Below are 23,829 nucleotides of genomic sequence, written 5' to 3' on the forward strand. Positions count from 1 at the left end.
TTTTAAAAAGGCCCAGTGGCAATCACCAAGGCATGTGACAGAATTTTTATGAATTGAGCAAGTTCTGTCATTCCCTCTAAGAATAGCCGAAGAGAGAGGGAGCTTTCATCATATCAGAAAAGATTTAGGTTACAGGGCAGAGATCTGAGACACCAGAGAGGTTGCAGGATTTCCTTATTTGGATATTTTAAAGAAAATAGTAGATGGTTCTCTTTCTGGGGCAGTTTGCACACAGTCTTGCCTAGAAACTAGGAGTGAACTGGATCAGCAGGTCTTAAGCTGTACACAGTGACATCCCAGAAAGCAGATCCCACGAGCTGCGCTAGTGACTTCCCTGCTCAGTGCTGAGCGGTGGAGCAGCCGAGCGGTGAGCATCTGCCTTGGTCAGTGCGGAGAATGCATGAGGACGAAGCTTTCTGTGCTGCTGAGGTAAAAGCAGGAGGCAGGTGAGGCTGGGAGATGCCGGGTCCATTTCAGAGGAGGCATCTCCCGGAGAAGGCACATCAGGGCCACGGCCACAGCGTCTGCTGGCCCCTGCCCCTATTTTGAGGCCCGTTTGAAATACACCTTACCCTGACTCTAAATGTGCATATACTTCTCAGCTAGTGAATAGACTTTGGGAACTTTTAACGTGGAAGAGACTTCATTTCTCAATTTACAGATGAGGAAATTGAGGCCCAGAGAGGCAAAATGGAGCTTGCTCTTACACAGACAGGAGTAGCCTCGATCTCCTGACCCCTGAGCCCTGCACTTTCCTCCACTCCCTGCCGGTTATTTCAGTTATGGTTTCCTGGGAGATGTACCACTGTGTCTGTAACCTGAAGGCCTTTATTGCTTGGGCTGATTTAGATGTTTGATATTTTTATTTCTGATAAGCTTCTGTGTTATTTCTTACTCTTATCTAATTTTTTTTCCCTTGCAGCCCTGTATTTAGCCTTTTCACTTGTTCATTTTTGATCTTCAGAACTTTTTTCGTTGTATTAACCATTTTGCAATAAGGGAGCTATAATCTCTGTATTGCATTTGAAACTTGAGACTTTGCTGTGGGCTTCTTGGAGCCCCACTCTTGGCGATCCCCATGCTTGTAGCCCAGCAACCAGAGCAGTGCTCTGCACATAAACTCACAGGGGGAGTGAAAGGATGAATGAACGAATGAATGATGTCTGATATCAAGGAAATCGTGCAATAGTGGGTAATCAACTAGCCTACAATAATATTCAGCTTTTTGAAAAGCTCCAGGAATACCCTGAGCTTTCAGGAGGGGAAGGTCTGGATCTTAAAATCCTTGTGGTAGAATGTGAAATGGAGGATAGCTATGGTTTTTCAAGACGTGAAAGGGGGTATCATTGTCTACAGCCCGGGGAAGGAGGGAGATGCCAACCAACCCGCAGCTAGGAGTATCCCCTTTGCTGGTGAGAGGTTTGCTCTGTGTCACATCCTTAATAGCTTTGAGCAACTTGGTAGGAAACAGAGGCATCAGGGGTGTGCTGGGGGAGAGGAGGCAGGGAGATGGGCACTCCTGAGTCGATGACAGAGCCAGGCTCTGTGTGCTATGCTATACACAGCTTCAGAAGCCCCTCAACTGAGTGATCAAAACCACGGAGCCTCCCAGAGCAACATCAGGTTCATCAGGTTTGGAGTAATCTGGCTGCTGGCTTCCCCTGAGTGTTTTCATGGCCCGAGACAGTGAGAGAAGGGAGCCGCTGAGTCTGTGCTGTGGGTAGCCTTGCCCTGCCTCGCGCCTGCCGTGTTTACCTCCAGGACTGCAGAGGAAGAATTCTGTCCTCTCCAGCAGCCCTGGAGAATCAGGGCATCTGCAGGGAGAGAAAAAGCAATCTAAAGGAGATTTTGACTTGACAAAAGAATTCATGAGAGCCCCTTTAGATGGCCATCTGTATCTGAGGCCACTTAGAATGATTTGATTTCTTAAAAACAAAGTCATTTTTAAAATACATTTTCAGAATCATCCTTTATGCAAAACTTTGGAGTATCTGTATCCATAGAGAAATGATATCCCAAGAGTACAAAGTAAATTACTCATAGTTAGATCCCCTACAGTGGTCTCCCTTGTAAAACGAAGGGGACAGGGTGAAGGGAAAGCAAATCTCCTTCCTTATCTGATGTAACTTTATCATGATGGCTTTTTCAAAAACTTGTGAGTATTTCCTTTTGCTCCAGAGTCCTATGTATTTTATGTTTCACTTCTTTAGTCATCAGCGTCTCAGGCTAAAGATTGCAATATTAATGATGTTCTAGATCACACGCTGTTTTGGGTTACTCATTGCTCATTGAGGTGTTGGAAGTGGTGCTGTGTCCCCGGATATAGACAGAAATTATTGAGGTAAAGCTAGGAATTTGGGTCCTGAGTTTCCAGTTTTACTTTACACACTGTGTCAGGTTGCAGGAAAAATAGGGCACATTCAAAAGACTCCCTTGGCGATGCGATGCCAGGTTACAGATGCCGCCCTGATCCTGGCAGTTACGTAATTGGGCATCAATATATTGAATCAAAATCCTGACCCGCGCAGCACTATCATCTTTCAGAAACGATTCAAGCCCAGGTGGATCTTGCTCCTGCAGGTCGCCCTTTGCCGTCCTTGCTGCTGCTTTTCACCGTCAATTCTGAAACTCCTCAGAGAAAACTCAGCTTACGTTTTTACGTTTATTTTTGGAGAACGTATTTCCTCCTGTAAATTCTACAGCTCTGTTCTATAGTAAACTCCTGCAAATAGGTTCTATATTCGGATTTCAGGGAACTTGACTCAAGTGCTTTTATTATAAGAAATCATTCTCAGAAATTCTCTCCCACTACCAATCTGAGAAATACCAGCCTCTTTTAAGCAGAGACTCAAAATTCACTGACCTAAAGAATTGAACAGGTTTTGTGGCTTTTTCAGTTTGAGGGGTTGTTTGATTTTCTTATGACTTTAAAAATAATCTTATAAAAATGAACCACTCTTACTTTCTTTGGCCACATGTCTTGGGATTCTATAACTATTGATTTAATAAGTTTAAGTGCTCACAGAAAAACTAGCAACCAGACGTGACTTAGATGAATGGTTTGAGATTTGGCATCTTAGATTTATGATTTGGGCAGTGATTCAGAAACGGGGATTCCAAAATTCACCACTGATTTGCAAAAGATCTTAAAATGGTTCCTGGCAGGGCATAGGGCCATGATGCAGTCATTATAAAAGACCAGGCTTGAGGCCAGCCTGGTGGCGTAGTGGTTGGGTTTGCCTGCTCCGCTTCAGCAGCCTGGGGTTCACAGGTTTGGATCCCAGGCGTGGACCTAGCACCACTCATGAAACCATGCTGTGGTGGCATCCCACATAAAATAGAGAAAGATTGGCACAGATGTTAGCTCAGTGGCAATCGTCCTCAAGCAAAAAGAAGATTGGCAATAGATGTTATTTCACAGCCAATCTTCCTCACAAAAAAAATAAAAATAAAAAGCTTAATGCAGAGCAGTAGAGGAGCGCCGAAGAAACCACCCATTCATGCCCTGGAAGGGATGTGCCTTCCTCAGCCACTTCTTTCAGGCTCCAAATGCCTCAGCACATCCCATTACCGTAGCAACTTCTCTAGAGTCTCTTGCCAATATGGTGCTAATAATTTGCAAACTGAAACCCCACCAATTATCCTTATGAATCTTACCAACACTATTGTAACCCATACCTTTAAATATGCATGTATTCAAATGAGTATATTTTTTCCAGACAAACATATTAATAGACTGTGTAAAGTATCTAACACTTGATTCTAACCCCAGCTATGTCCTTCTTAGAAATGGTCTGATCTGCTTGTTTTGACATTAATTACCTCCTCTTCCTGCTTCTCTGCTTTGTGCAAATGCTGCCGTTTGCACATTTAGTTCAATTAGTTAAAGGGTCTCTTCTCAGTTATGGACCTTAATGGCCCTGGTAATGGTACGTCCATCCTTTTCCTGCTCTGCTCATCAGCAACTGTATTTACAAACTCTAGCCTGGCATTGCTTTGAGAACCTGTACATAGATGGAGCATTTCATCTCATTGGACTTTCAGTCTCCTTATCCATAAAATGAGGGAGTTGTAATAAATTATTTCTTAGGTTCCTTCTGTCTCTAAAAGTTGAGTTGTGTTTCCAGAACTTTATGATGGTAAAAGAGACTCTCTCCAGATATCTCTTCATGTTTGGGCCCAAAACAACAAACAGTATCACAGTGACTTAGGCTATTAACTCTTATTTCTCCAACTTACTTTTTAAACTAATTCAATCTACTCTTTTTTCTTTTAGCTATTAAATCACTGAAGTGTTTCGGATTTTAAACGTTTGAATGCTTCTTACTCTTTGGCTTCTCTGAGTCAATCCTCCCTATTTATAAATCTCTTAGGAAAATGTGGTTATCCAGATGCTCAAGGCTTTTCATCTTGACCTACCTGCCATGGCTTAAAAATCACATGGTTTTAAAATAATCCTTTTTTACCCTTCTAGGTCTTTTGTTTGAATGGACCCTGCAATTTTTATGCTAAAATATTTTCTCTACTTTTTTTACCATACCATGATCTTTAGATTTTCTTTTTCATTCAACACTATAATTATTTCGTTTCTTCCTCAGCCCTGCTCTTGACCCCTGAAATGCAGTCTCACTCCTGCCTTTACTTGTATTTCTCATCAGAGTCTGACAGTGCTTCAAAACCTAGAACTCTGATGTCAAAGGATATGGCCGAGTTTAGATTCAGAAATCCCATTCATTCTCCTTACCTTTAACACTGTTTCATGCTCTGAGGGTAACTAGGTCAGTGTAGACATGTCTCACCCAAAATGAAGAACATCACATACATTTATGTTAACAACATAAACTAGTTGTTAAATGAATGAATTTATCTCATAATCCCATGAGCATCCGTGAAGTAAGAAGAGTTAAGACTCTTAAAAACAAGAAACGGAAGCCAGCTCTAGGGCTTTAGACCAGATTTTACCAAAGGCCTTGCTGAAATAGGATGGGGGAGAGTCTTCTCCTAATGCATGTATGGAGTATTGGTGGAGGGTATAAAGGAGAGCCAAGCCAATTAGCCACCAGAATTTAGTAAAGTGTACAAAGTGATATACTAGTTTCTTAAAACGGAGGCCTCAATTTCTTGACACATGAAAGCAAAAGCTTCCTACAACACCTAGATAGGCTCTCTGCATTACGGTTTTTTAAGTCTCCCCCAGGCTATGTGTATTAAAGATACCTAATGATGAATTGCTAAGTGAACGAATGGATGGATGAAGTGTCTAACAGAAATGCGAAGGCACTGAACAGATAGCATGGGGCCAGAAAAGACTTGAGGTTTGGAATCCTGGCTGCTCCTCTACCTAGCTGTGTGATCTGAGATATGAATCTTAACTTTTCTGAGCTTCTGTTTCCTGCTCTATTAAATGGCAATATATGTATCTACACCCATCAGCCTCCATTGAGGACGTTATAAGAAACACAAAACTTGTGTTTACTACATCCCACAAGTGTCCTCTTCTTGTGGCCTGGGTGAAGGTATTGCTATCAGACCCAGTTCTGCAGCCCTAAGAAAATTAGTTCATTTGTCTCATATAGATAGAGTGAGTTATGTGACTGCTGGTATTTCTCTTTTTGCATTAGCTTTTAGAGAACTTGGAGCTAGATCTTCAGCCTCCTTCTAGAAAACTGTGGTCTTAACCATGTATTTGAAGTAATAAACCTCTTACCTGCCAACATTTTATTTCACCTCTGCATATTTCCCCTTCTCATGGATTACATAATCCTACTGGTTTAGTTCTTAATTTCGGATGTATCTTTGTAACTTGGCTCAAACTGTTTTTGGTACAAGACATGATGAAGAAAATGAAGAAAGAAAAGAAATAAAGGAGAGAGGAGACAGAGACAGACAGACAGATCAAAAAGAGAAGGAAGGGAAGTGAAGGCAAGAAAGTCAGCTGTCCAGTATCTGCCTCTGAGGGTTCTTGCGATGAGTAAATGAGATTGCGTTTGCTTATACAGTTATGCCCTCATCAGTTTTTACTTGCCTTCAGAGAACTCAGTGGACCAATACCTTTTTAGATATATAAAGCAAATAATAGTAAAACAAATTTTTATTGATAATAAAATATGTTTTTAAAGGAATTGAAATAATGACAATATATATAATTCCACCATTTTCAAATCATGCTCCCAGAGTTCCCTCAGGTGCATAAGGTAACAAAGAGGTGGGAGAGTAGAGACAGGAGGACATTTGGGTTTTTTCAACCAACTCGCAGAGTTATTTTTATTTGTTCACTTCAACATGTAAGTTTCTGTTAACAAATGGTTGCCTGGGGCAACAAAAGTTTGAAACCACTGATGTATGTACATGACAGGATAGTAAGTTAGTCGATAATGGATGTGGATTTGCGAAATTAAGTGCAATGCAGTTTTGGCCTATAGGTTTAAGTGTTAAAATTGTTCTCCTTTTTTCTGATTGTTTTTGCCACAGAAAACAAGTACAGTGCTTGTGCGTGTAAAGGACAATGTGAAAATATAGAATAAGAAATCAATTTAAAACAACATCCTGTCACAAATTTAAAATATTTTTTAAAATTGATAGTTTCACTAAAATGCCTGAAATAGGGGCCAACCCCGTGACATAGTAGTTAAGTACGGCATGTTCCACTTCGGCAGCCTGGGTTTGCAGGTTCAGATCCTGGGTGCAGACCTACACCACTTGTCAGCCATGCTGTGGTGGTGACCCACATCTAAAGTGGAGGAAGATTGGCACAGTTCAGGGTGAATCTTCCTCAGCAAAAAAGCAAAAAATTTAAATAATGCCTGAAATATAATTATACATAGAAATACCCCATCCTCTACACTCCCACCCACTTATCCCCTCCCACCAGGAAATCCAGTATGCTTTAATGGAACTCGTATTTGAAACATGCTGGTGTGGGTTAGCCAGCTAGGGGCATGGAGAACAGAATCTATTTTCTGTTTCATTCTGTTTCTAACCAGTAGAGGGCAGCAATAATGCACAGGGAAGGGGAAATGAGCACCAGCTCTAGAATTAGGTTTCCCAGCAAGCCTAGCCTTTCTGAGAAGAGAACACCTAAAAAGTCCCTCAGATTCCCATATATGAATTATTACAGGGTCAGATTCCCTTCCTCTTTCCCTAAATATTTACAGAACTTTGATAATTTCCTTTGAAGTTATAAAATTTGTCGGTTAGCTTAGCGAAACGTTAATTTTAAATACAAACAGGATCATATCTCTAAAAAAGACATTTATGTAAAAGTTAAGTGTTTTAGTTGCTCATTGCTGTGTAACAAACTAACCCAAAACTTATTGATTTAAAACAATGATCATTTTATTCTCTCTCTTGATTCCAGTGGTTGACTGGGCACAGCTGGGATGTGGACGGGGACTGTAGACATCCAGGGGCTCAAATGGCCTGGAATACCCAAAATGGCACGCTTGGGTGGCTGGCAGTTGATGCTGGCTGTCAGCTGGGGGCCCAACAGGAACTGTTAACCAGAGTACCCAGTTCTCTTTATTGGCTTCTTCATGTGGCTTAGACATCTCACAGCATGGCAGTTGGTTCCAGGAGGGAACATCTCAAGAATGAGCATCTCAAAAAGAAGGAGGCAGAAGTTTCTAGTCCCACACATGGCTTCTACTGCCTTCTAAATGGTCAGAGAAGTCAGAGGATCAACCCAGATTCAAGTCCAGATTCTATGTCTGTATACACAAAGAGGAGAAATTGGTGAGGGTCATCTTTAGAGACCACCACATGGAGGGTTAAGAAAAAGGCTATTTCTTATATTTTGGAAAGATATTTATATATCGTGATAGATGCAGAGGAATAGTTCTTCATTTAATAAATAGGAATTGCTTCCTAATGCGGTACTTTAAGAATTAAGATGCACTACTGTCATTCCTTATGTTCTCCCCCTCTGCAGATCTGTTGCCTACAGTAATAAAAAATGGCCAGAGGATCAGTGTCCGATGAAGAAATGATGGAGCTCAGAGAAGCTTTTGCCAAAGTTGGTGAGTAGACCTGATACCTCAAGTCACACAATTCTCTTCTTTACTCTGTAGCTTTAGGACAGATTCAGTGAAATGGTAACATAAGCAAAATAGCAGAAGTGACAGGAATACAGTGGTATTGGTTAGAGATGCTGGGGAAACATTTTTGAAAGATCTACTTCAAGAAAATTGGCCATCTCTATCAAAATTTCTCTATCAAAAGTGGAATATGGACCTTTTCCCACCTGTAACTTTTCCTAGAAATGGCCTCTAAGTCTCATCTTTTATATCTTGTCTGCTTTCTTTGGTTTCCTTTGTTTTTCTACTATTCCATACTTTTTGTTACTCTGTATCTCTAAGCCTGTGATTTATTTTCCCATCTGTTTCTATAAAAGTCTCTTCAGGTTCTGTTGCCAGAACCTCTGTTTTGAAATTATGATTCTTGGGTGTTGGAAGTGATGCTAATGCCTGTGTCCAATAGCAACAGGCCTCTTGTGAGATTCTGACTCCCGCATGGGGTCAGGCCATGACCCGTGAATGATTGCCTCTCCCGTGCACTCACCTCCCATCTAGCCTTCTCTCGTTGTGCTGTTACCTGAATTGCCCTGAAACTTCAGCTCCTCGTTTGCCTTATAGATACTGATGGCAATGGGTACATCAGCTGCAATGAGTTGAATGACTTGTTCAAGGCTGCCTGCTTGCCTCTGCCTGGATACAGAGTGAGAGAAATTACGGAGAACCTAATGGCTACAGGAGATCTGGACAAGGATGGGAAGATCAGCTTTGATGAGTTTATCAAGGTGAGTCTGACGCAGAATACAAGGAGATGCATTTGAATCTTGGAACTTCAATTTGAAAAATATCCAGAAATACGTTCCCACCCTCCTTGCTTCAACCTTGCGTATTCTTTTCTTTGTGGTTTTCTTGATCACAGATTGCGTTTCTAAAGATACGTTGTATTTTTGCAGGTTTTTCATGGACTAAAGAGCACAGAAGTTGCCAAGACCTTCAGAAAAGCGATCAATAAGAAGGAAGGGATTTGTGCAATTGGGGGGACGTCAGAACAGTCTAGTGTTGGCACTCAACACTCCTATTCAGGTAGGCTGTACTAATGGGTGGGGAGCGGAGGTACAGAGGGTGTCAGGATGAGGAGAGAGTTGAGGGTGGAGGGAGAGGGAACCATGTAGAAAGGATCCACGTCTCCTGGGGTTACAGATTCTAAACTTGGTATTCAAACCTAAGGGGTGCAGAGAAAGAAGTAACATGAGTTTATTGACTACTGCCTGTTTTCCTTTCATAAGTGGCCCAGCAGATCGAGCTCTCGGTAGGGTCCAACACCAAATAATCTTATCAGCATTTGAAAAACACATTAAAGACTGCCAAAATTCCTTTGTAAGTCTTATGGACAAAATTAACTACTCAGGCTTCTACCTCCAAACTTCCTGTATTCTCAATGCTTACTGAGTGGTCAAAAAAAATTGTATTTTCATTGATTTGGAAGAAAGTTGTGTATATATTCTGAAGGCTGCCATTTAACAGCCTTAATGGAAACTCCTGATAGCCCAAACAGTGCAGTAATCCAACAATTCACAAACTGAGTTCTTCAAAACATCGGTTGATCTTAAAGATAAGTTCATGGTTAAGTACCACCTGTACTTGCAAAGACAAAGTTTAGCCTTTTATTTTTAAGTATGGAAAGTTTCACAGCCTTTTGCTATGCAAATGTGCATTATGAATTTTCAAGACTAATCTGCTCAGCAGTGTTTCCCAAACCTTTGTGCCTCAGGATTCTTCTGAGGGACACTGTAGTTTGTAATGACGCTCAGTTTGGGAAGCACGGTGCTGGACTGTGAGACATAACTTGAGGTTTTGTCATAATTTCTAAAGTCAATTTCTGGCAGCTTTACTGATAGGAAAAAAAGATTACATCACAAGTGCTTTCATTTCATAGCAATTTCATTATAATTGTATAAAGCAGCTCAGAGATACTGCAAGGATTGTCTGTGATCATCCTACGTTTAAATCAGCTAGGCTAAAGGCAGAATCCTGAGTTTTATCCTGTAAGCATTAGACCACATTCATATTTAAATTGTATATATAAATAAAGTATATTATTATCTGTATATATTTACACACATGTAAAATATAGATATATGTGTACATTTGCTTCTAAATATAATATCTTTGCATAAATATACGTATATGTAGCTTCTAAATCTGTTTGCTGTATGTTTTATGCCTTGGAATCAACAGAGATTCTGTGCCTATTTCCCAAGTCATTTGAAATTTTTAAATGTCAATAAATGTGAGATGATGGAATAATGGGCCAGATAACCTCACGATGTCTCTCATGGGCATGAAAATCTAAGTCCATGTGTATAGTTTTGTTTATATCAGATTTTCACTTTGCAAATAAGTCATTGTAATCGTTTACTTGCAGAGGAAGAGAAGTATGCTTTTGTCAACTGGATCAACAAAGCCCTGGAAAAGGACCCTGATTGCCGGCATGTCATCCCAATGGACCCAAACACCAATGATCTCTTCAGTGCTGTTGGGGATGGCATTGTCCTTTGGTAAATAGCACTTCCTTCTTGGTTTCCAGTGGTTTCCCTAGAATTTTCTGGAATACCAGCAATGCATAGTGTTTATCCTAGGCCAACTTCCATTGGTGCTCAGCTGGACTTGAAATGCTTTTCTGGATTTTCACTTGGCAAGTCCAGGAGAGCAAACTAATTTCAAAAGCAACTTATAAGGAGAAATGTTAAACTGCTATTGCTTGAGTGGAGGAGAGAGACGCACAGTATAGAGACAAACATAAACATAGCTAGAGATATACTAATACAAGGTCAAAAGCAATTGACTTTTGAATATATGCCACTTTGTTTCATCTGAGTAAGGCCTACCATGAGAGTAGACAGAATTGATAACAGCAGCATAACTGAAGCAATCCAATGCAAGTCTTTAAGCAAAGGGATGTTTGAGTGGTACACACAAATATACAACTCAAACACTAAGGGCACCTGGAAAAGGAGGAATGTGTTCTCTCCATGGGAGGCCGCTAAACACAGCCCGTCAATTCAGGATAGTGCCCTGGACAGTGCCTCTGTAGCTCTTGCTTTAGCAGTTTCTCTGCCATTGCAAGCCATGGTATTAGCAGGAGGCTTGAGGTGCCCAATCTCAGGTGGCCTCAGGAGTTGAAGGGAAGGATGGGTGGGCAAGACTTTGAGACCCTCCTCCTTTGCTCTGACCAGAGCAATTCTGCTTTTGGTATTTTATTTATTAGAGCTCACCATGAGATTTCATTTTTAAAAGGTTCAACTACTATAAATAAGTAAATAAACAAAGAAACAAACTCAGCCTACAAGATCACGTCCTGACTCCTTAGGTTGGCACTCAATGCCCCCATGGTCTTTCCTCAATCTCCTTCTGGTTTTACCTCCCAAGACCCCTGTGACTCTGGTACCCAGGCCAGCATTCTGAGTGAATGGCCACGTGAATGAGTGAGGGCACCAGCAAGCATGCTGACTTTTCCCTGCACACGCCCTGCTTATAACTTGCAACAGAGCTTTGCCTTTTATTTTCCTTTTAAAGAATGACCTTCCCCATTTTTTCCTCCTGTACAAATTCATTTACCATGAAATTTTCTGGTCTATCCCCACCCTAGTGATCTCTCTCTTCACTGAATTCTTAAAGCACATATTACTGATAATACTTTGGGAGCCATTATTATGTGCTACTTTGGACTGTTATGCAAGTTTTCACATCCAGATATTTCGTCTCTGTAATTCGACTATAAGCTTTTCAAGGGCAGGGAGATCTTAAACTTTTTAAAGTTATCCCTCCCCCAACCATCTCCTAGTGCATCTGGTTCACCTCCAGTTTTATATTTTTCAAATGATGATTTAGGAGTTTGTTTTGTCCATATCGCAATAAAGTGCCTTTTATTTAAATATATGTATATACACACACACAACAAAGTTAGAGAAATACATCTTTAAAGAACAACCACAAAAAAGTTAACTGCTTAAAAATGGTTAGGAAAAAATGCTAATGCTGATTTCTCTTCTCATTAAAAAAAGAAATAGGGGGCTGGCCCCGTGGCCGAGTGGTTAAGTTTGCGCCCTCTGCTGCAGGAGGCCCAGTGTTTTGTTGGTTCGAATCCTGGGTGGGGACATGGCACTGCTCATCAAACCACTCTGAGGCAGCATCCCATATGCCACAACTAGAAGGACCCACAACGAAGAATATACAACTATGTACTGGGGGGCTTTGGGAGAAAAAGGGAAAAAATAAAATAAAATCTTAAAAAAAAAAGAAATAGTCACAGTCAAGTTTACTATTCTTTGATTTTGTTGTTCTTCCTTTGGATTTTTCTCCAACTTCTCTGTTTTAAATAAGATGGAGGTGACCTAAGGAAGTTTATTTGTTGTGCCCCATTGAAGGTTAAACCAATGCTAACTGGGTAAAATGAGTTATTCTTAAATAATGACTGCTTATTTTGGATGTCTGACTGACATCTTAGATACTTAAATGGGCAAAATTTCTAAAGTTCTGACACAATAATGACCACAGGAGAATATAAAACATTTTATCATATGGTTATTTCAAGATATAAGAGTTTGACCAGGTGTCAGATAGAAATTTAGACATTATATAAGCTCAAAAGTGTCCAGATAGTCTTTTATATAGCGGAGACAATGTTCATGGCTGAGACAGTAAAGTACTCATGGAGGCTTTGCTTTGGCTGTCCACCCAGAATTTCCTAATACGCTAAGAGAACCAGAATAATTTTGCAGCTTTTTTAGGTGAGTCAATGAGGTGAGATCCTTATTTCCTGTCTCAATATATTAGTGTGACCCCAGGTATGTTATCCTTGCCCACACGTAGTTTGAATCTAGTCAAAACTGCATAAATGATTTCGCATCTGAACACTGGGGAGCACAGATTATGTGGCCGTCTTGTTTGCTTACGGCGTTGCTAGAACTCAGCGTCACTAGGTTCTGTTATTCAGAAGCCTGCTTTCTTTCATTGTTTCTCTTTCAGCAAAATGATCAATTTGTCAGTGCCAGACACAATTGATGAAAGAACGATCAACAAGAAGAAGCTCACCCCTTTTACCATTCAGGTATGTCTTTCCTCTCAGAGGAAATGAGCACCCAACTGCTGAGCTGGCCTTTTTCCAAGTGCTCAGACATGATTCCCAATACCCAGGCTTTGGGCTGGTCATTTGTCATGGCTTGTGGGGATAGATGGACACATTTCTGTTTTCTCTTTTATTACTATAGGAGAGGGGAGGAGAAGGGTAGTGGGATGTTAGTCGTTACGGTCTTTGTTTTGGCCACTTGGGAATAAAAGTCACATTGGCTAAAGTTTTAACTCAGACTTTCCCTACCAATTTATCTTTGAGCTGATGCCAAATACCCAGCATTTTATCTGAAAAGATTAGCCTTTCTAAGAAGTCAGAGGGTGAAAAACGGGAAGTGCTCTGGCAGCCTTCAGAGTGGTATTGGCCACAGCCACCAGTGTGATAAATATGACTTGCTTTTATGCCTTCAATTTCTTGATTAACTGGAACAGTAACCAGTAGCAAGTAAGCTGTTTTTCTATGTTATGTTCCAGTATTTTAACATTATTGTAATCTTTTTGCTCAGAAAGCATATCTCACTTATTAAATCATGAACAATATATTATGTCTTGTTTCAATTTAAGCAACCCTGTGTACTTAAAAAATGGAAGTGGTGACCAAAGCGAGAACAATGATTAAATGTATATGAATGCACTTAATGTTAAATTTAATCTTGACGTTAAATTTTAATTTTGGCTGTAAGTAGAAACAATATTTTTCGCTCATCATTTGAGCTCTACGCTAGGGCAAAAACCCACTTTTCTCCTGCTAGTCTGCTTCCCAAATCACTGGCGGCCTATGTTTTGTTTTGTTTTCTTTTTAATTTGCCATAAAAATAACTTCTATACATCTTTGACTCTGATATATCTTCCTTTGTGGACCCAAGAATAGTATATAGACTCCAGACTGAAACTGTGATTGACTATTCCAACTGTGTGAGAGTTACATTACATATATTGTTGTTGGTAATAAGAATATATGATCAGTACATGTGTGCTTGTGTGTGTGCACATTGTGTGTGTGCACATTGTGTGTGTGTACGTGTGTGTGTACTCAAGGTCCCTAGATATTATGGATACTCAATAAATTGTCCTAGTAAAAACCACACTATCTTTTCTAGGCATTTGATTTGTCTTTTTCACTCTCTTAATACTCAATCTGAAAGTCAAAGCTATTTTGTTACTCTTTTTTATGACCTTGATTCACTTCAGCGGTTGTGTTATTAATGATAGACAGTGACAAGACAATGGCTACCCTCCAAGGTACCCCTTTATTCCTGGCTGATGGAGGTGTTGAGTGCGGAGGTTCCATCACAGAGCAATATGGAAAAACATAAGACTCGTTAGTTTCCTCTGACCAGGATGAGCCTTCAGCTCCGGGTTCTGGTTTGACTGAATAGGCACTGCATAAGCCCAGTATCTGGGTTATGGGATTTTCTCTTCCAGTGGTTACTCGCTGCTTTTTCTCAATGTTAAAATCTAGTGAAGACCATGCTTCCAGACATGTGAACTTTCCAGAAGTAAATCATTGTTGCTGCTACAGATCAGTAATCATCGTTTGGCATCGGTAAAGTCGAAAACAAACTTGCATACTGTTTCTCCTTTAGGAAAATTTGAACCTGGCTCTGAACTCTGCCTCAGCCATCGGGTGCCACGTGGTTAACATTGGGGCTGAGGACTTAAAGGAGGGGAAGCCCTACCTGGTCCTGGGACTTTTGTGGCAAGTCATCAAGATTGGGTTGTTTGCTGATATCGAACTCAGCAGAAATGAAGGTATGAGCAAAGCCACAAATGTTATTAATGGCATAGCTTTTTATTAATGCATGTGTTGGGGGCTACAGGAGGAAGATGTCAGGAATTGTCAAGCTCAGAATCCTCAGTTTTTGAAAAGTGGAGTTATATTGAATCCTTTGTATTAATGTAACATGTTCTGTCTACACTGACCAGACTTTTTTAAATGACAGAGCAAAAGCTTTTTAAGACCACAGACGAATGGTAATGCCTGTGTGGAACCTGTAGCTCTCTCTAGCTGTCTGGGACTCCAACCTCAAGAGCTTTTCTGAGTTCACTTTGCCTTTAGACACTTTATAACAAATTAGACTCTTTTAAACTTGCCTTTTATGGAGCAATTCACATCCATATACTGCAGCAGTAGCACCAGGTTAGGAGAAACTTGGTCCATTTCTTACCAAGACTATAGAAAATTGCGTTTAGGCTTTCAAAGTTCTCAACTAAGTATTGTGGCTGTCAATCTTATTCTGTCTGCTCTCACCATCCTGTCTGTATTTACACAATTACAGCCCCGCCCTTTACACAGAAATAGTAGACCTTGGTAAATATCATACGAAACACAATGTTACCTTTTAGTTTTCCAGTACAGATACTACCAATAAGAAATCTGTAGCCAAATTCTAACCTTAGTTATGTATACTTTTTATTTATATGTCCACATCACAAGAACCAGTCAAGAATCCTGGGGTACCATTTTAAAACCAATATATTAAACATAATATAAAGAAGAGGGAAAAAAGCAAATAGGAAACTTAGAACCCACGAGAAAGAATATTGATTTGCAAATAATGACCTCAGCTAAATTGAAACCTTCTAGCTGAGCAAAATATATTTATTCATCTGGGAAACAGGAAAGAGTTGATTATACTTTTTGAGATGCTATAATTATGCAGGTAAGCATTTGAAATATAAAACACCTATGGGAATAGACAAGAGGACATTGTCATTATTACAAAATTGATCTCTTAAAAGCAAAAATGTTGTCATATCTTGAAACCTGGTCTGACAGTCCCAGTGGTGCACTCTGAGCCAATAGTCTAGGTTATTTCTGTGGCTCTGCCATGGTATTCTTAGGCATAGCATTGAGAGCCATTGGTGCCATGTCTTCCCCATCTGAAAAATGGGGATAATAAATAAGCTCACAATGTCTTACCCCTCTTTTTAGGGATAATAATAAAGTGTTTATTCCATTAGAAAGGCTGTAAGTACTTTTACCCCAGAGAGAGAACGTTGCTATCTTTAGCTTCCCAGCAGAGGGCAATGAGAATTATAACTAATCCCCCCAAATATCCCTGTATTAATTTTTCTTTGGCTTTTGTGCTTCTTCAGCTCTGATTGCTCTTTTGAGAGAAGGGGAGAGCCTGGAGGATTTGATGAAACTCTCCCCAGAGGAGCTTCTGCTGAGGTGGGCTAATTACCACCTGGAAAACGCAGGCTGCAACAAAATTGGCAACTTCAGTACCGACATCAAGGTAGGAGGAGTGTAGTTTGAATGTGAATAACTGGCGGTGAAAAGAATTTGGGCCACGTCGCTTCAGAGTCTGTGGGGTTAGTTAGACAGTGGCTTTTGGAGTCACTTGCTCTTCTCAGTCGTCCATGTGCTGCTCTAGCTCTGGGCCACGTGCACATCTGTCCGAAGCCCCAGCAACTGCATCATCAAAGGCAGATGCATCGCCCTTAGAATTTCAACATCAGGAAGTAGAGGGGCGAGGGTGAGAGAGGAAGGGCGAGAGAGAAGACTGCTTTTCAAGAGAATATTTGTAGGACTGTAATGTCTTTCGGATTTTATCAATGGGAGCACCAGATGGCAATTCTTTTTAAAAAAATTAAGTAGGAATTACTCTTCTAATTACACTAATAATGGTAAACATGGTGTCTACTGCATGCCAGGCACTGTTCTAATTGCTGTATACTGTATTGACTCATTTAATCCTCACAACAAACCTGGGTGAGATAAGGATTATTATTTTCTCATTTTACAGATAAGGAAACTGAGGTAAAGAGAATTTAAGCAACTTGTTGAAGTTCACATAGCTGGGGAATGGGGTCAGGATGCAAATCCAGCAGTCGTCCTGCATGGTCCACGTCCTCGGCCACCATACTATACTGCCTCTCTAAAACAGCTTGTGAATTTCTTGAAAGTTTTTCATTTGTAAGAAACCAGAGTGATTTTTAAAAGATTGTGATTCTGGAAACCCTCTGCAATGAGAATTTACCCCAGAGCGTGTAGAAGGCACAATCAGTCCTACAAGAGAGATCCAGAAGGGGAAAGGCTGAGGGAGGTACACACTGTGGTCTTCAAGTTTGTGCAGAGTTCCTTGACAAGGTGAAAGGAAACAGCTGTTGGCAGTGATGACAGATGGACCAAGATGGAACTTACAGAGCAGGAAGGAACGTCAGAAGGCAGTTCCTAGGAGTAGAAATGCTGGGATGCATCAGGAGAAAAACATTTCAGTCTCCACTTTCTCAAAAGTTAAAGAAATTCTCTCCAAAGAGAAAGAGTCAGAGGAAAGGTCATGTGACTCACCGAGAGTCAACCCAAGCTTATAATTCTTTGAGTGACAGCTTCTCCCTGCTGTGGACCCGATGGCTTTTAGAACTCAGGGTCTGCCAGGCACGGTGCCAGTTAGAGTGAAGCTTCTAGATGGAAAGTCCCCTGTTAGGACCTAAGCTAATAATACCAAGTTCATTTTTCTAATTACACTACTCTCATTGGTTATTAACAGTCTTCCGGCACCACCAACCAAACTGAGATTTATCGGGAGCTGGACAGCATTATCTACCTTTTTGCGCAACAGTTAAGCTCCGCAATTGTTTCAGCCAAAACTTTCAAGCTTTTCAGCCAAAATTAGGCTGCTTGATCTGAGCCATAAATTTACCTGATTTCCCATCACTAAAAGGTTGTGTTCTTTAGAATGATACCCCTTTGGGACTTGGGAAGTCTCTGTATGAGATAGGAAGTGGCCAGCTGGGCACTTACACAGTGGTTGTGCCTGTTCTCAGGGAGCACCTGCATCCCGCTAAGGTCAGAGCTGTGACGTGTATGTCTGAGCATCCAGCAACTTTGGGAGATGCCCTTAAATCACACAAAGTCAGCAAGGGTGGGGAGAATGCCCGTCCGAGAGTGAGTGAGACACGTTCCTCAGGCGCAGGTGAAATGAGGTGACTCTTAGCAAAGCTAAACAGATGTAACCCGTGGTAGGCAAATTTTATTTGTGCCTAACACCTGCATGGAACTTTCACTGACTTCAAAATAGCTACAGTGAAAAGTAAGAGAGGGGGAGGGTAGAAAGAAAAGAGATGAAAATCAGTTTCCCCAGGTGCAACATCAGTGGCTGGCCTTGTCTCCTGCCATCTTTCTAATGTCACAGGTGGTTAGCACACCTCTGCTGTCCTCAGTCCCTACTCAGTTAAAAAACAAGACAAAACAGAGCAACAGTTGATTTTTCAGTGTTTAAGAGAAATTAAGATCTCTTTAAGTGGTTTAAATAAATTATCTGAAAATCTGTATGCTTTTATTGAATGAGAATACATTTATAATTTTAAGACTATGATTCTGAGAATTCTTTTTGTCAATAAGCATATTTCCAGGATCTAAGAAAATCTAAGAATTCAATGTTTCCAATCTGCTATAACTAAGTTTAACCATTTAGCTTCTCGATAAACATTAAATGTGCTTGTCATCTTAATATCTCTCCCTTTACATAAAGACTGTTAATGCTTCAACCTTCTGTCTTTGAACTCTTTTTCTTTTGTTGATTGTCCATTTAAATGTATTTTTAAACTCTGCTTTAAACTTCTGCTTCCTTTTTCTGTCACTTTTTTTTTATGAAACCTTAGCTGACTGACTTCTACACCAATATAAAGGTATATATATTTTCCTGTATACAATTTAATACATGTTAATAAATTATTTTCCCTCCTCTAAGGACAACAAAATAGTGTTTTCTTCTTTGGGTTGCCTTTTATGTATGTCCTATATTTTTATTGTTATACTCCTTTAAAAAAAAAAGATAAATATAATATATAAACTGACAAATAGAAAATTCAAATTAGTGAATGTTTCCAGCTTTGTTAATTAAGTTGAATCCTTGAATGATAGTCAAATAAGAAATGAAATATGTTTGCTTTGGGGAAATTATTGTCTTGCTAAGTATATAATTAGCTGTGTTGTTTTGAAACTATTTCTTAATTTCTCACAGGATTCGAAAGCTTATTACCACCTGCTTGAACAGGTGGCTCCAAAAGGAGATGAAGAAGGTATTCCTGCTGTTGTCATTGACATGTCAGGATTAAGGGTAAGGCCACATTGGCAGTTCCATTGTCCTGCATGACCCTGACTCTGGGGTTCCATGCGTGGACATCTTTACTTAAAGCCCAGTTAGAACTGTTAAAAACTGTTTACAGTTTTGGATAATAATCATGGAAAATTGAATCTGGACATAAACATTAAGGAAAGAAAGAAACTAATACTAATTAAATGCCGTACACCATACAGGGCACTGCTGTGTATGTACCATCATTTAACAGGCTCTACAACACCCAGAACTATTGTTATTTCATTTTTAGGTATCTGGATCTTATCTCTGATAATAGATGGGATGGTTATACAAATAAATAAATTCTCACTTTAGTGGTGAAAAAACTGAGACTCAGAAGGGTTGATTAATATGTCCAAGATCATGTGAAAGATTAATGGAAGATTTTTGATCCAAGGCTGGGGTCCTTTTCCTCTAGTGGTAATAAGACTACACTCCACTTGCTGAGTTCCTCCCATTCGGCAGGGACTGTGCTAGGCACGTGGCGTACACTGCCTCTAATCCTTGCAAACATCACTAAGGTCAGTGTTAATAACTGTTTGATAGTTGAGAAAACGGAAGATCAGAGAAGCTACTAATCATCTCATGACCACAGAGCCAGTACATGGCATAGCAAGGATTTAAACCCAGGATGGCACCCAAATTCACCCAGCCGCAACCCCACCTCTCTACACCGTTGAGGGTAATGGGAGAAAAGGACTGGGCGAGATGTGTGAGTTCTTAGAAACATCTTGTTTGAGGGCTCTTCAAAACAGTGGGCCCAACATGGGTCTGAGTGTTAAAACTCAGTTTTGCCACCACTTTAATCTTGATCTTGAGAAATCACCTTACCCATTTTTGTGCCTCATTTAATATGATTAGAGTTAAATCCAGTGAGTTAATACTAAAGTTAAGTCATTCCTGAATGAGCAGTGCAGCTCACCAAATGTGTAATGTATAGTGTTATCTAGTAAAGCACCATATTAAGAAATAATTCCAGTGTAAAGTTCTGTTTTCTGAAAACTGGTGGTTTCAGAGACAAATTAAGAGCTTTAAGGATAGTGGACCATATTTCAAGGAAACTGATCTTCTAATGAGAGTCTGTTTACAAATGACTGGAGAGTCTCTAGGACTATTGGAATAGATTTTTAATATGTTAAGTGAATGGTTCTTAATCTGACATCTGCAAAAACCAAACTGATATTATATATTTATCAAACATACTATGTAGCTTAACTATCACATTTAATTTGTCTGAGTTGCAAGTACACCAACTCAGTGTGGGCACAGTGGTAGGCTAATCAGATGTTTTTATTGACAAGTGTAAATATCTTGGATGAACTGAAAGTAGGAATATAATTTATGACTTAATAAATAAAAATTTTGGTAGACAAAATCTCATGAAGTCTATGCAAGAAAATAATAAAAAGGAAGTTTAATGCTTGAAGATAATTAAGATCAACTTACATGTTAAGATTGTAGATTCTACTGAATCTCTTTGAACACAGGGCAACCAGCCATTCATCTGAAATGGTTCTGTAGGGAGATGAGAGGACTCGATTCCTTCTGAGATTCCTTTTACTTGTGACTTTTCGATTTTGGTTCAGGCGAATATAAGTAATAATGTTTTATTATTCAATGTCTATCTGAGGTTTAACACTAAGGGTTTCGGTAAGATTCCCATTTCGTTTTCATTTAATAATGTCTACTTGGTCATGGAGAGCCTTGACCCCGCCTTGAGACATCCTATTTGGTTGCAGGAGAAGGATGACCTCCAGAGGGCAGAGTGCATGTTGCAGCAGGCGGAGAGGCTGGGCTGCCGGCAGTTTGTCACAGCCACGGATGTTGTCCGAGGGAACCCCAAGTTGAACTTGGCTTTCATTGCCAACCTGTTTAACAGATATCCTGCCCTGCACAAACCGGAGAACCAGGACATCGACTGGGGGGCTCTTGAAGGTAACTGGAAACCAGTTGCTTAGGAGTTTGGAAAAGCATTCACCATTTTAATGAAAGGGCAGTTCAAAAGTACCTCCTAAGCAAATATAAACCCCTCACACGTTGCCAAAGATGTGCAAACAGGTCGTCAATTCTCTGATACGTAACAAAGAGAATAAACAGATTAATCAAGTCAATTACAGCCAAGCAGGAATAATCAAATACCATTACATCACATCTATTATACACAGGCTTCATCCATTATCAGAATTAAATGTTATAGGGAAGATAATGCATTTAATTATCAGATGAAATAAATCCTGAGTTCCCAAAACTTAATTTATGTACTTAATGGACTGTGTTAATTCCTAGAGGCAAGAAACTGCAGCTACTCATCATCTAGAAATGATATTTAGCTTATGCTGAGATGTGCTTTCTGAGGTTTTTGTTTTCTTTCTTTGATTTGGATTATGGGGAGCACACAATCATATTTTGAGACAGAATCCCTGACAGCTGTGTTTTGGGAGTTAATGCCCTAAGATTGGACAAAAAGCATATAGCTTGAGTCAGGTTCTAACAGGTGAAAGTGACAGAGATGTTTACTTTTTTTTTTTCATGAATTAGTCCCAATATTAAGATGGAAAAATCAAGACAAAATTAATATTAAATGAATATCCTCAAAGCGAGGAAATCCAGATTTAAAGTATTGATTGATCCTCTTCTGCAATGCTTTACTCTCGCTGGAAATACAAAAATCAATCTGTGTTCCAACACTGCTGCATCCGTATCATTTGATAAATCGTGGTCAGGGATCCATACATTTTGTTGACTACCAAATATATATATCAAGTCTTCTAATCACCCATTTCCAGCTGCCTCTAGAACATTCCCTCCGGGTCCTTTACTCTCACTTGAAATTCAGCATATACAAAACAGAATTGATCATTTCTCTTCCCCTCACAGTCTTTCTGCTCTACTGCCCCTCCCCCCATCCCATCCATTCTCCTTTAGAAATACTCCATTTCCATTAATCATACCACTTTTTTTTCTCTTCAGTCACCAAAACTAAGACCCTGGCTTGCACTTTGATATCTTCCTTTCCTTCATTCCTAAATCTATTGAACCAGCAAATACTAATAATTCTTCCTGCAGAATGGCTTTTAGATTGGTATTTTTCCTTCCTGCTCTTCTGGACTCTTATTAAATCATACACCAACTATTTCAGTAGGTCTTAGGGGCCTATCCCTCCATTCGTCAAGCACTTGAATGTGCCCGTGTGCTCATGTCAAACACTATCTACTCTGCATGTTTAATTTAAATGCATATTGCCTTCCAGTAATTCTGCACACCGCTGCCAGGCACATCACTGTACTGCTTTCGTTATATCTCTGCCTTGCTCAAGAATTTATTATAGTAATAAAAAAAAAGAATCTGTAATGACTGACATTGTCTAATTTATCATCCAAGGTCTGCTACCTGACGTTCAAACATCCCCAATTCTGGTTCCAGCCATTAGACAGAGTCTTATCTCTGTGTGCTGTACAACACAGATCCCTGGAAAACCAGTTGCTAATGTTTTCACACAAACCCAGCCTCTCACTTTCTTTGTGTTCCTATTTATGCTATCTTCTACTGCCATCCCTCTACTATCCCTCCAAATCCTCTCCTCTTTCCTTTTTACTGTCCAGATTTTACTTTTATTAATATTAATTTATCAAGTGAAGCTGAAATTCCACTCCCTCCAAATTGAGCCCATCCTATTCTCTCCCGTCTCAACTCAAACAGCAAATACGTCTGCCTCGTATGTTAGCCCTCTAGCTTACGTGACCTCTCTTTGAGGCCTAAAAGTCTTGTTTTTCCAGAAAGAATGTATGCCTTTGAGGGCCAGCTCTGAACAGTTTCCCCACACAGGATTTTGCACATTACTGTTAGATACTATAGAAATACTTGTTGAATTGAATTGGAAAAAAAATTAACACAGGATAGCAACCCTCATCCAAATCCATTAGGGTTTATTTAATTTATTTTTATCATTTTACCTTCAGTTTTTATTACAGCCTCTTTAGTTAAGCTTTGATCATAAAAAAGGCATATCTTCGAGGCGCCTGAAAGATAACTGGCCTTCCTTAATTTAGGTGAGACAAGAGAAGAGCGGACGTTTAGGAACTGGATGAACTCCTTGGGCGTTAACCCACGAGTCAATCATTTGTACAGGTAAGAATATCTGGGGACTCTCCCTTAATGTGAGACACTCAGACCTTGAAAGATCCCCAAGATTTCCAATATCACTATGGTATGCAATTCTTTTCACAAAATGTGTGTACCTTAATGAGAAGGAGAAAAGGGCCAAATTGAGATTCATATGCTGGGTGTTCAAAGGAAAAACTCTCCCATATACCAGTCTTGCTGTGTGTTTAGTACAAAATCATAACCTCAGCAAAAGGTTACTGAAAAATAAGATGTACTGCAAGTTGTCAGCCTGTGATCTGCTCACAGACAGGCGAAACAAGAAATGGTCAGTTTGTGCTTGTCTCCTATGCCATTTATTAGAGCTGTATTTCTTTTCCTGGGGGGCGGTGTGTTTTGGCTGAAGGGGCACCGGTAGTCATACGTGGAGGAACCTTGAGTAAATTCCCTCAGTTTCTCTGAGTCAGAGTTTCATTACCTCTAAAGACGGAGATACTGAT

The 23,829-nt window shown here is 40.0% G+C and overlaps 1 protein-coding gene across 4 annotated transcripts in view; it reads left to right on the forward strand.

The window, feature by feature from the left end:
* The window catches only part of LCP1 (lymphocyte cytosolic protein 1), a 78,493-nt gene that overhangs the window by 37,604 nt on the left and 17,060 nt on the right, over nucleotides 1–23,829 (forward strand). For all 4 annotated transcript variants that reach the window (XM_008516936.2, XM_070578853.1, XM_070578854.1 and 1 more), the window contains exons 4-13: nucleotides 7,928–8,015; nucleotides 8,631–8,794; nucleotides 8,963–9,092; nucleotides 10,435–10,567; nucleotides 13,038–13,119; nucleotides 14,726–14,891; nucleotides 16,239–16,381; nucleotides 19,112–19,207; nucleotides 20,968–21,163; nucleotides 23,278–23,356. In XM_008516936.2, coding sequence (XP_008515158.2) covers nucleotides 7,952–8,015; nucleotides 8,631–8,794; nucleotides 8,963–9,092; nucleotides 10,435–10,567; nucleotides 13,038–13,119; nucleotides 14,726–14,891; nucleotides 16,239–16,381; nucleotides 19,112–19,207; nucleotides 20,968–21,163; nucleotides 23,278–23,356 — 1,253 coding nt within the window. In that variant the 5' untranslated portion in view covers nucleotides 7,928–7,951. The remainder of the gene's footprint in view (nucleotides 1–7,927; nucleotides 8,016–8,630; nucleotides 8,795–8,962; nucleotides 9,093–10,434; nucleotides 10,568–13,037; nucleotides 13,120–14,725; nucleotides 14,892–16,238; nucleotides 16,382–19,111; nucleotides 19,208–20,967; nucleotides 21,164–23,277; nucleotides 23,357–23,829) is intronic.

This window comes from Equus przewalskii, chromosome 16 (genome assembly GCF_037783145.1).
Source record: "Equus przewalskii isolate Varuska chromosome 16, EquPr2, whole genome shotgun sequence".
In the NCBI taxonomy this organism is placed as follows: domain Eukaryota; kingdom Metazoa; phylum Chordata; class Mammalia; order Perissodactyla; family Equidae; genus Equus; species Equus przewalskii.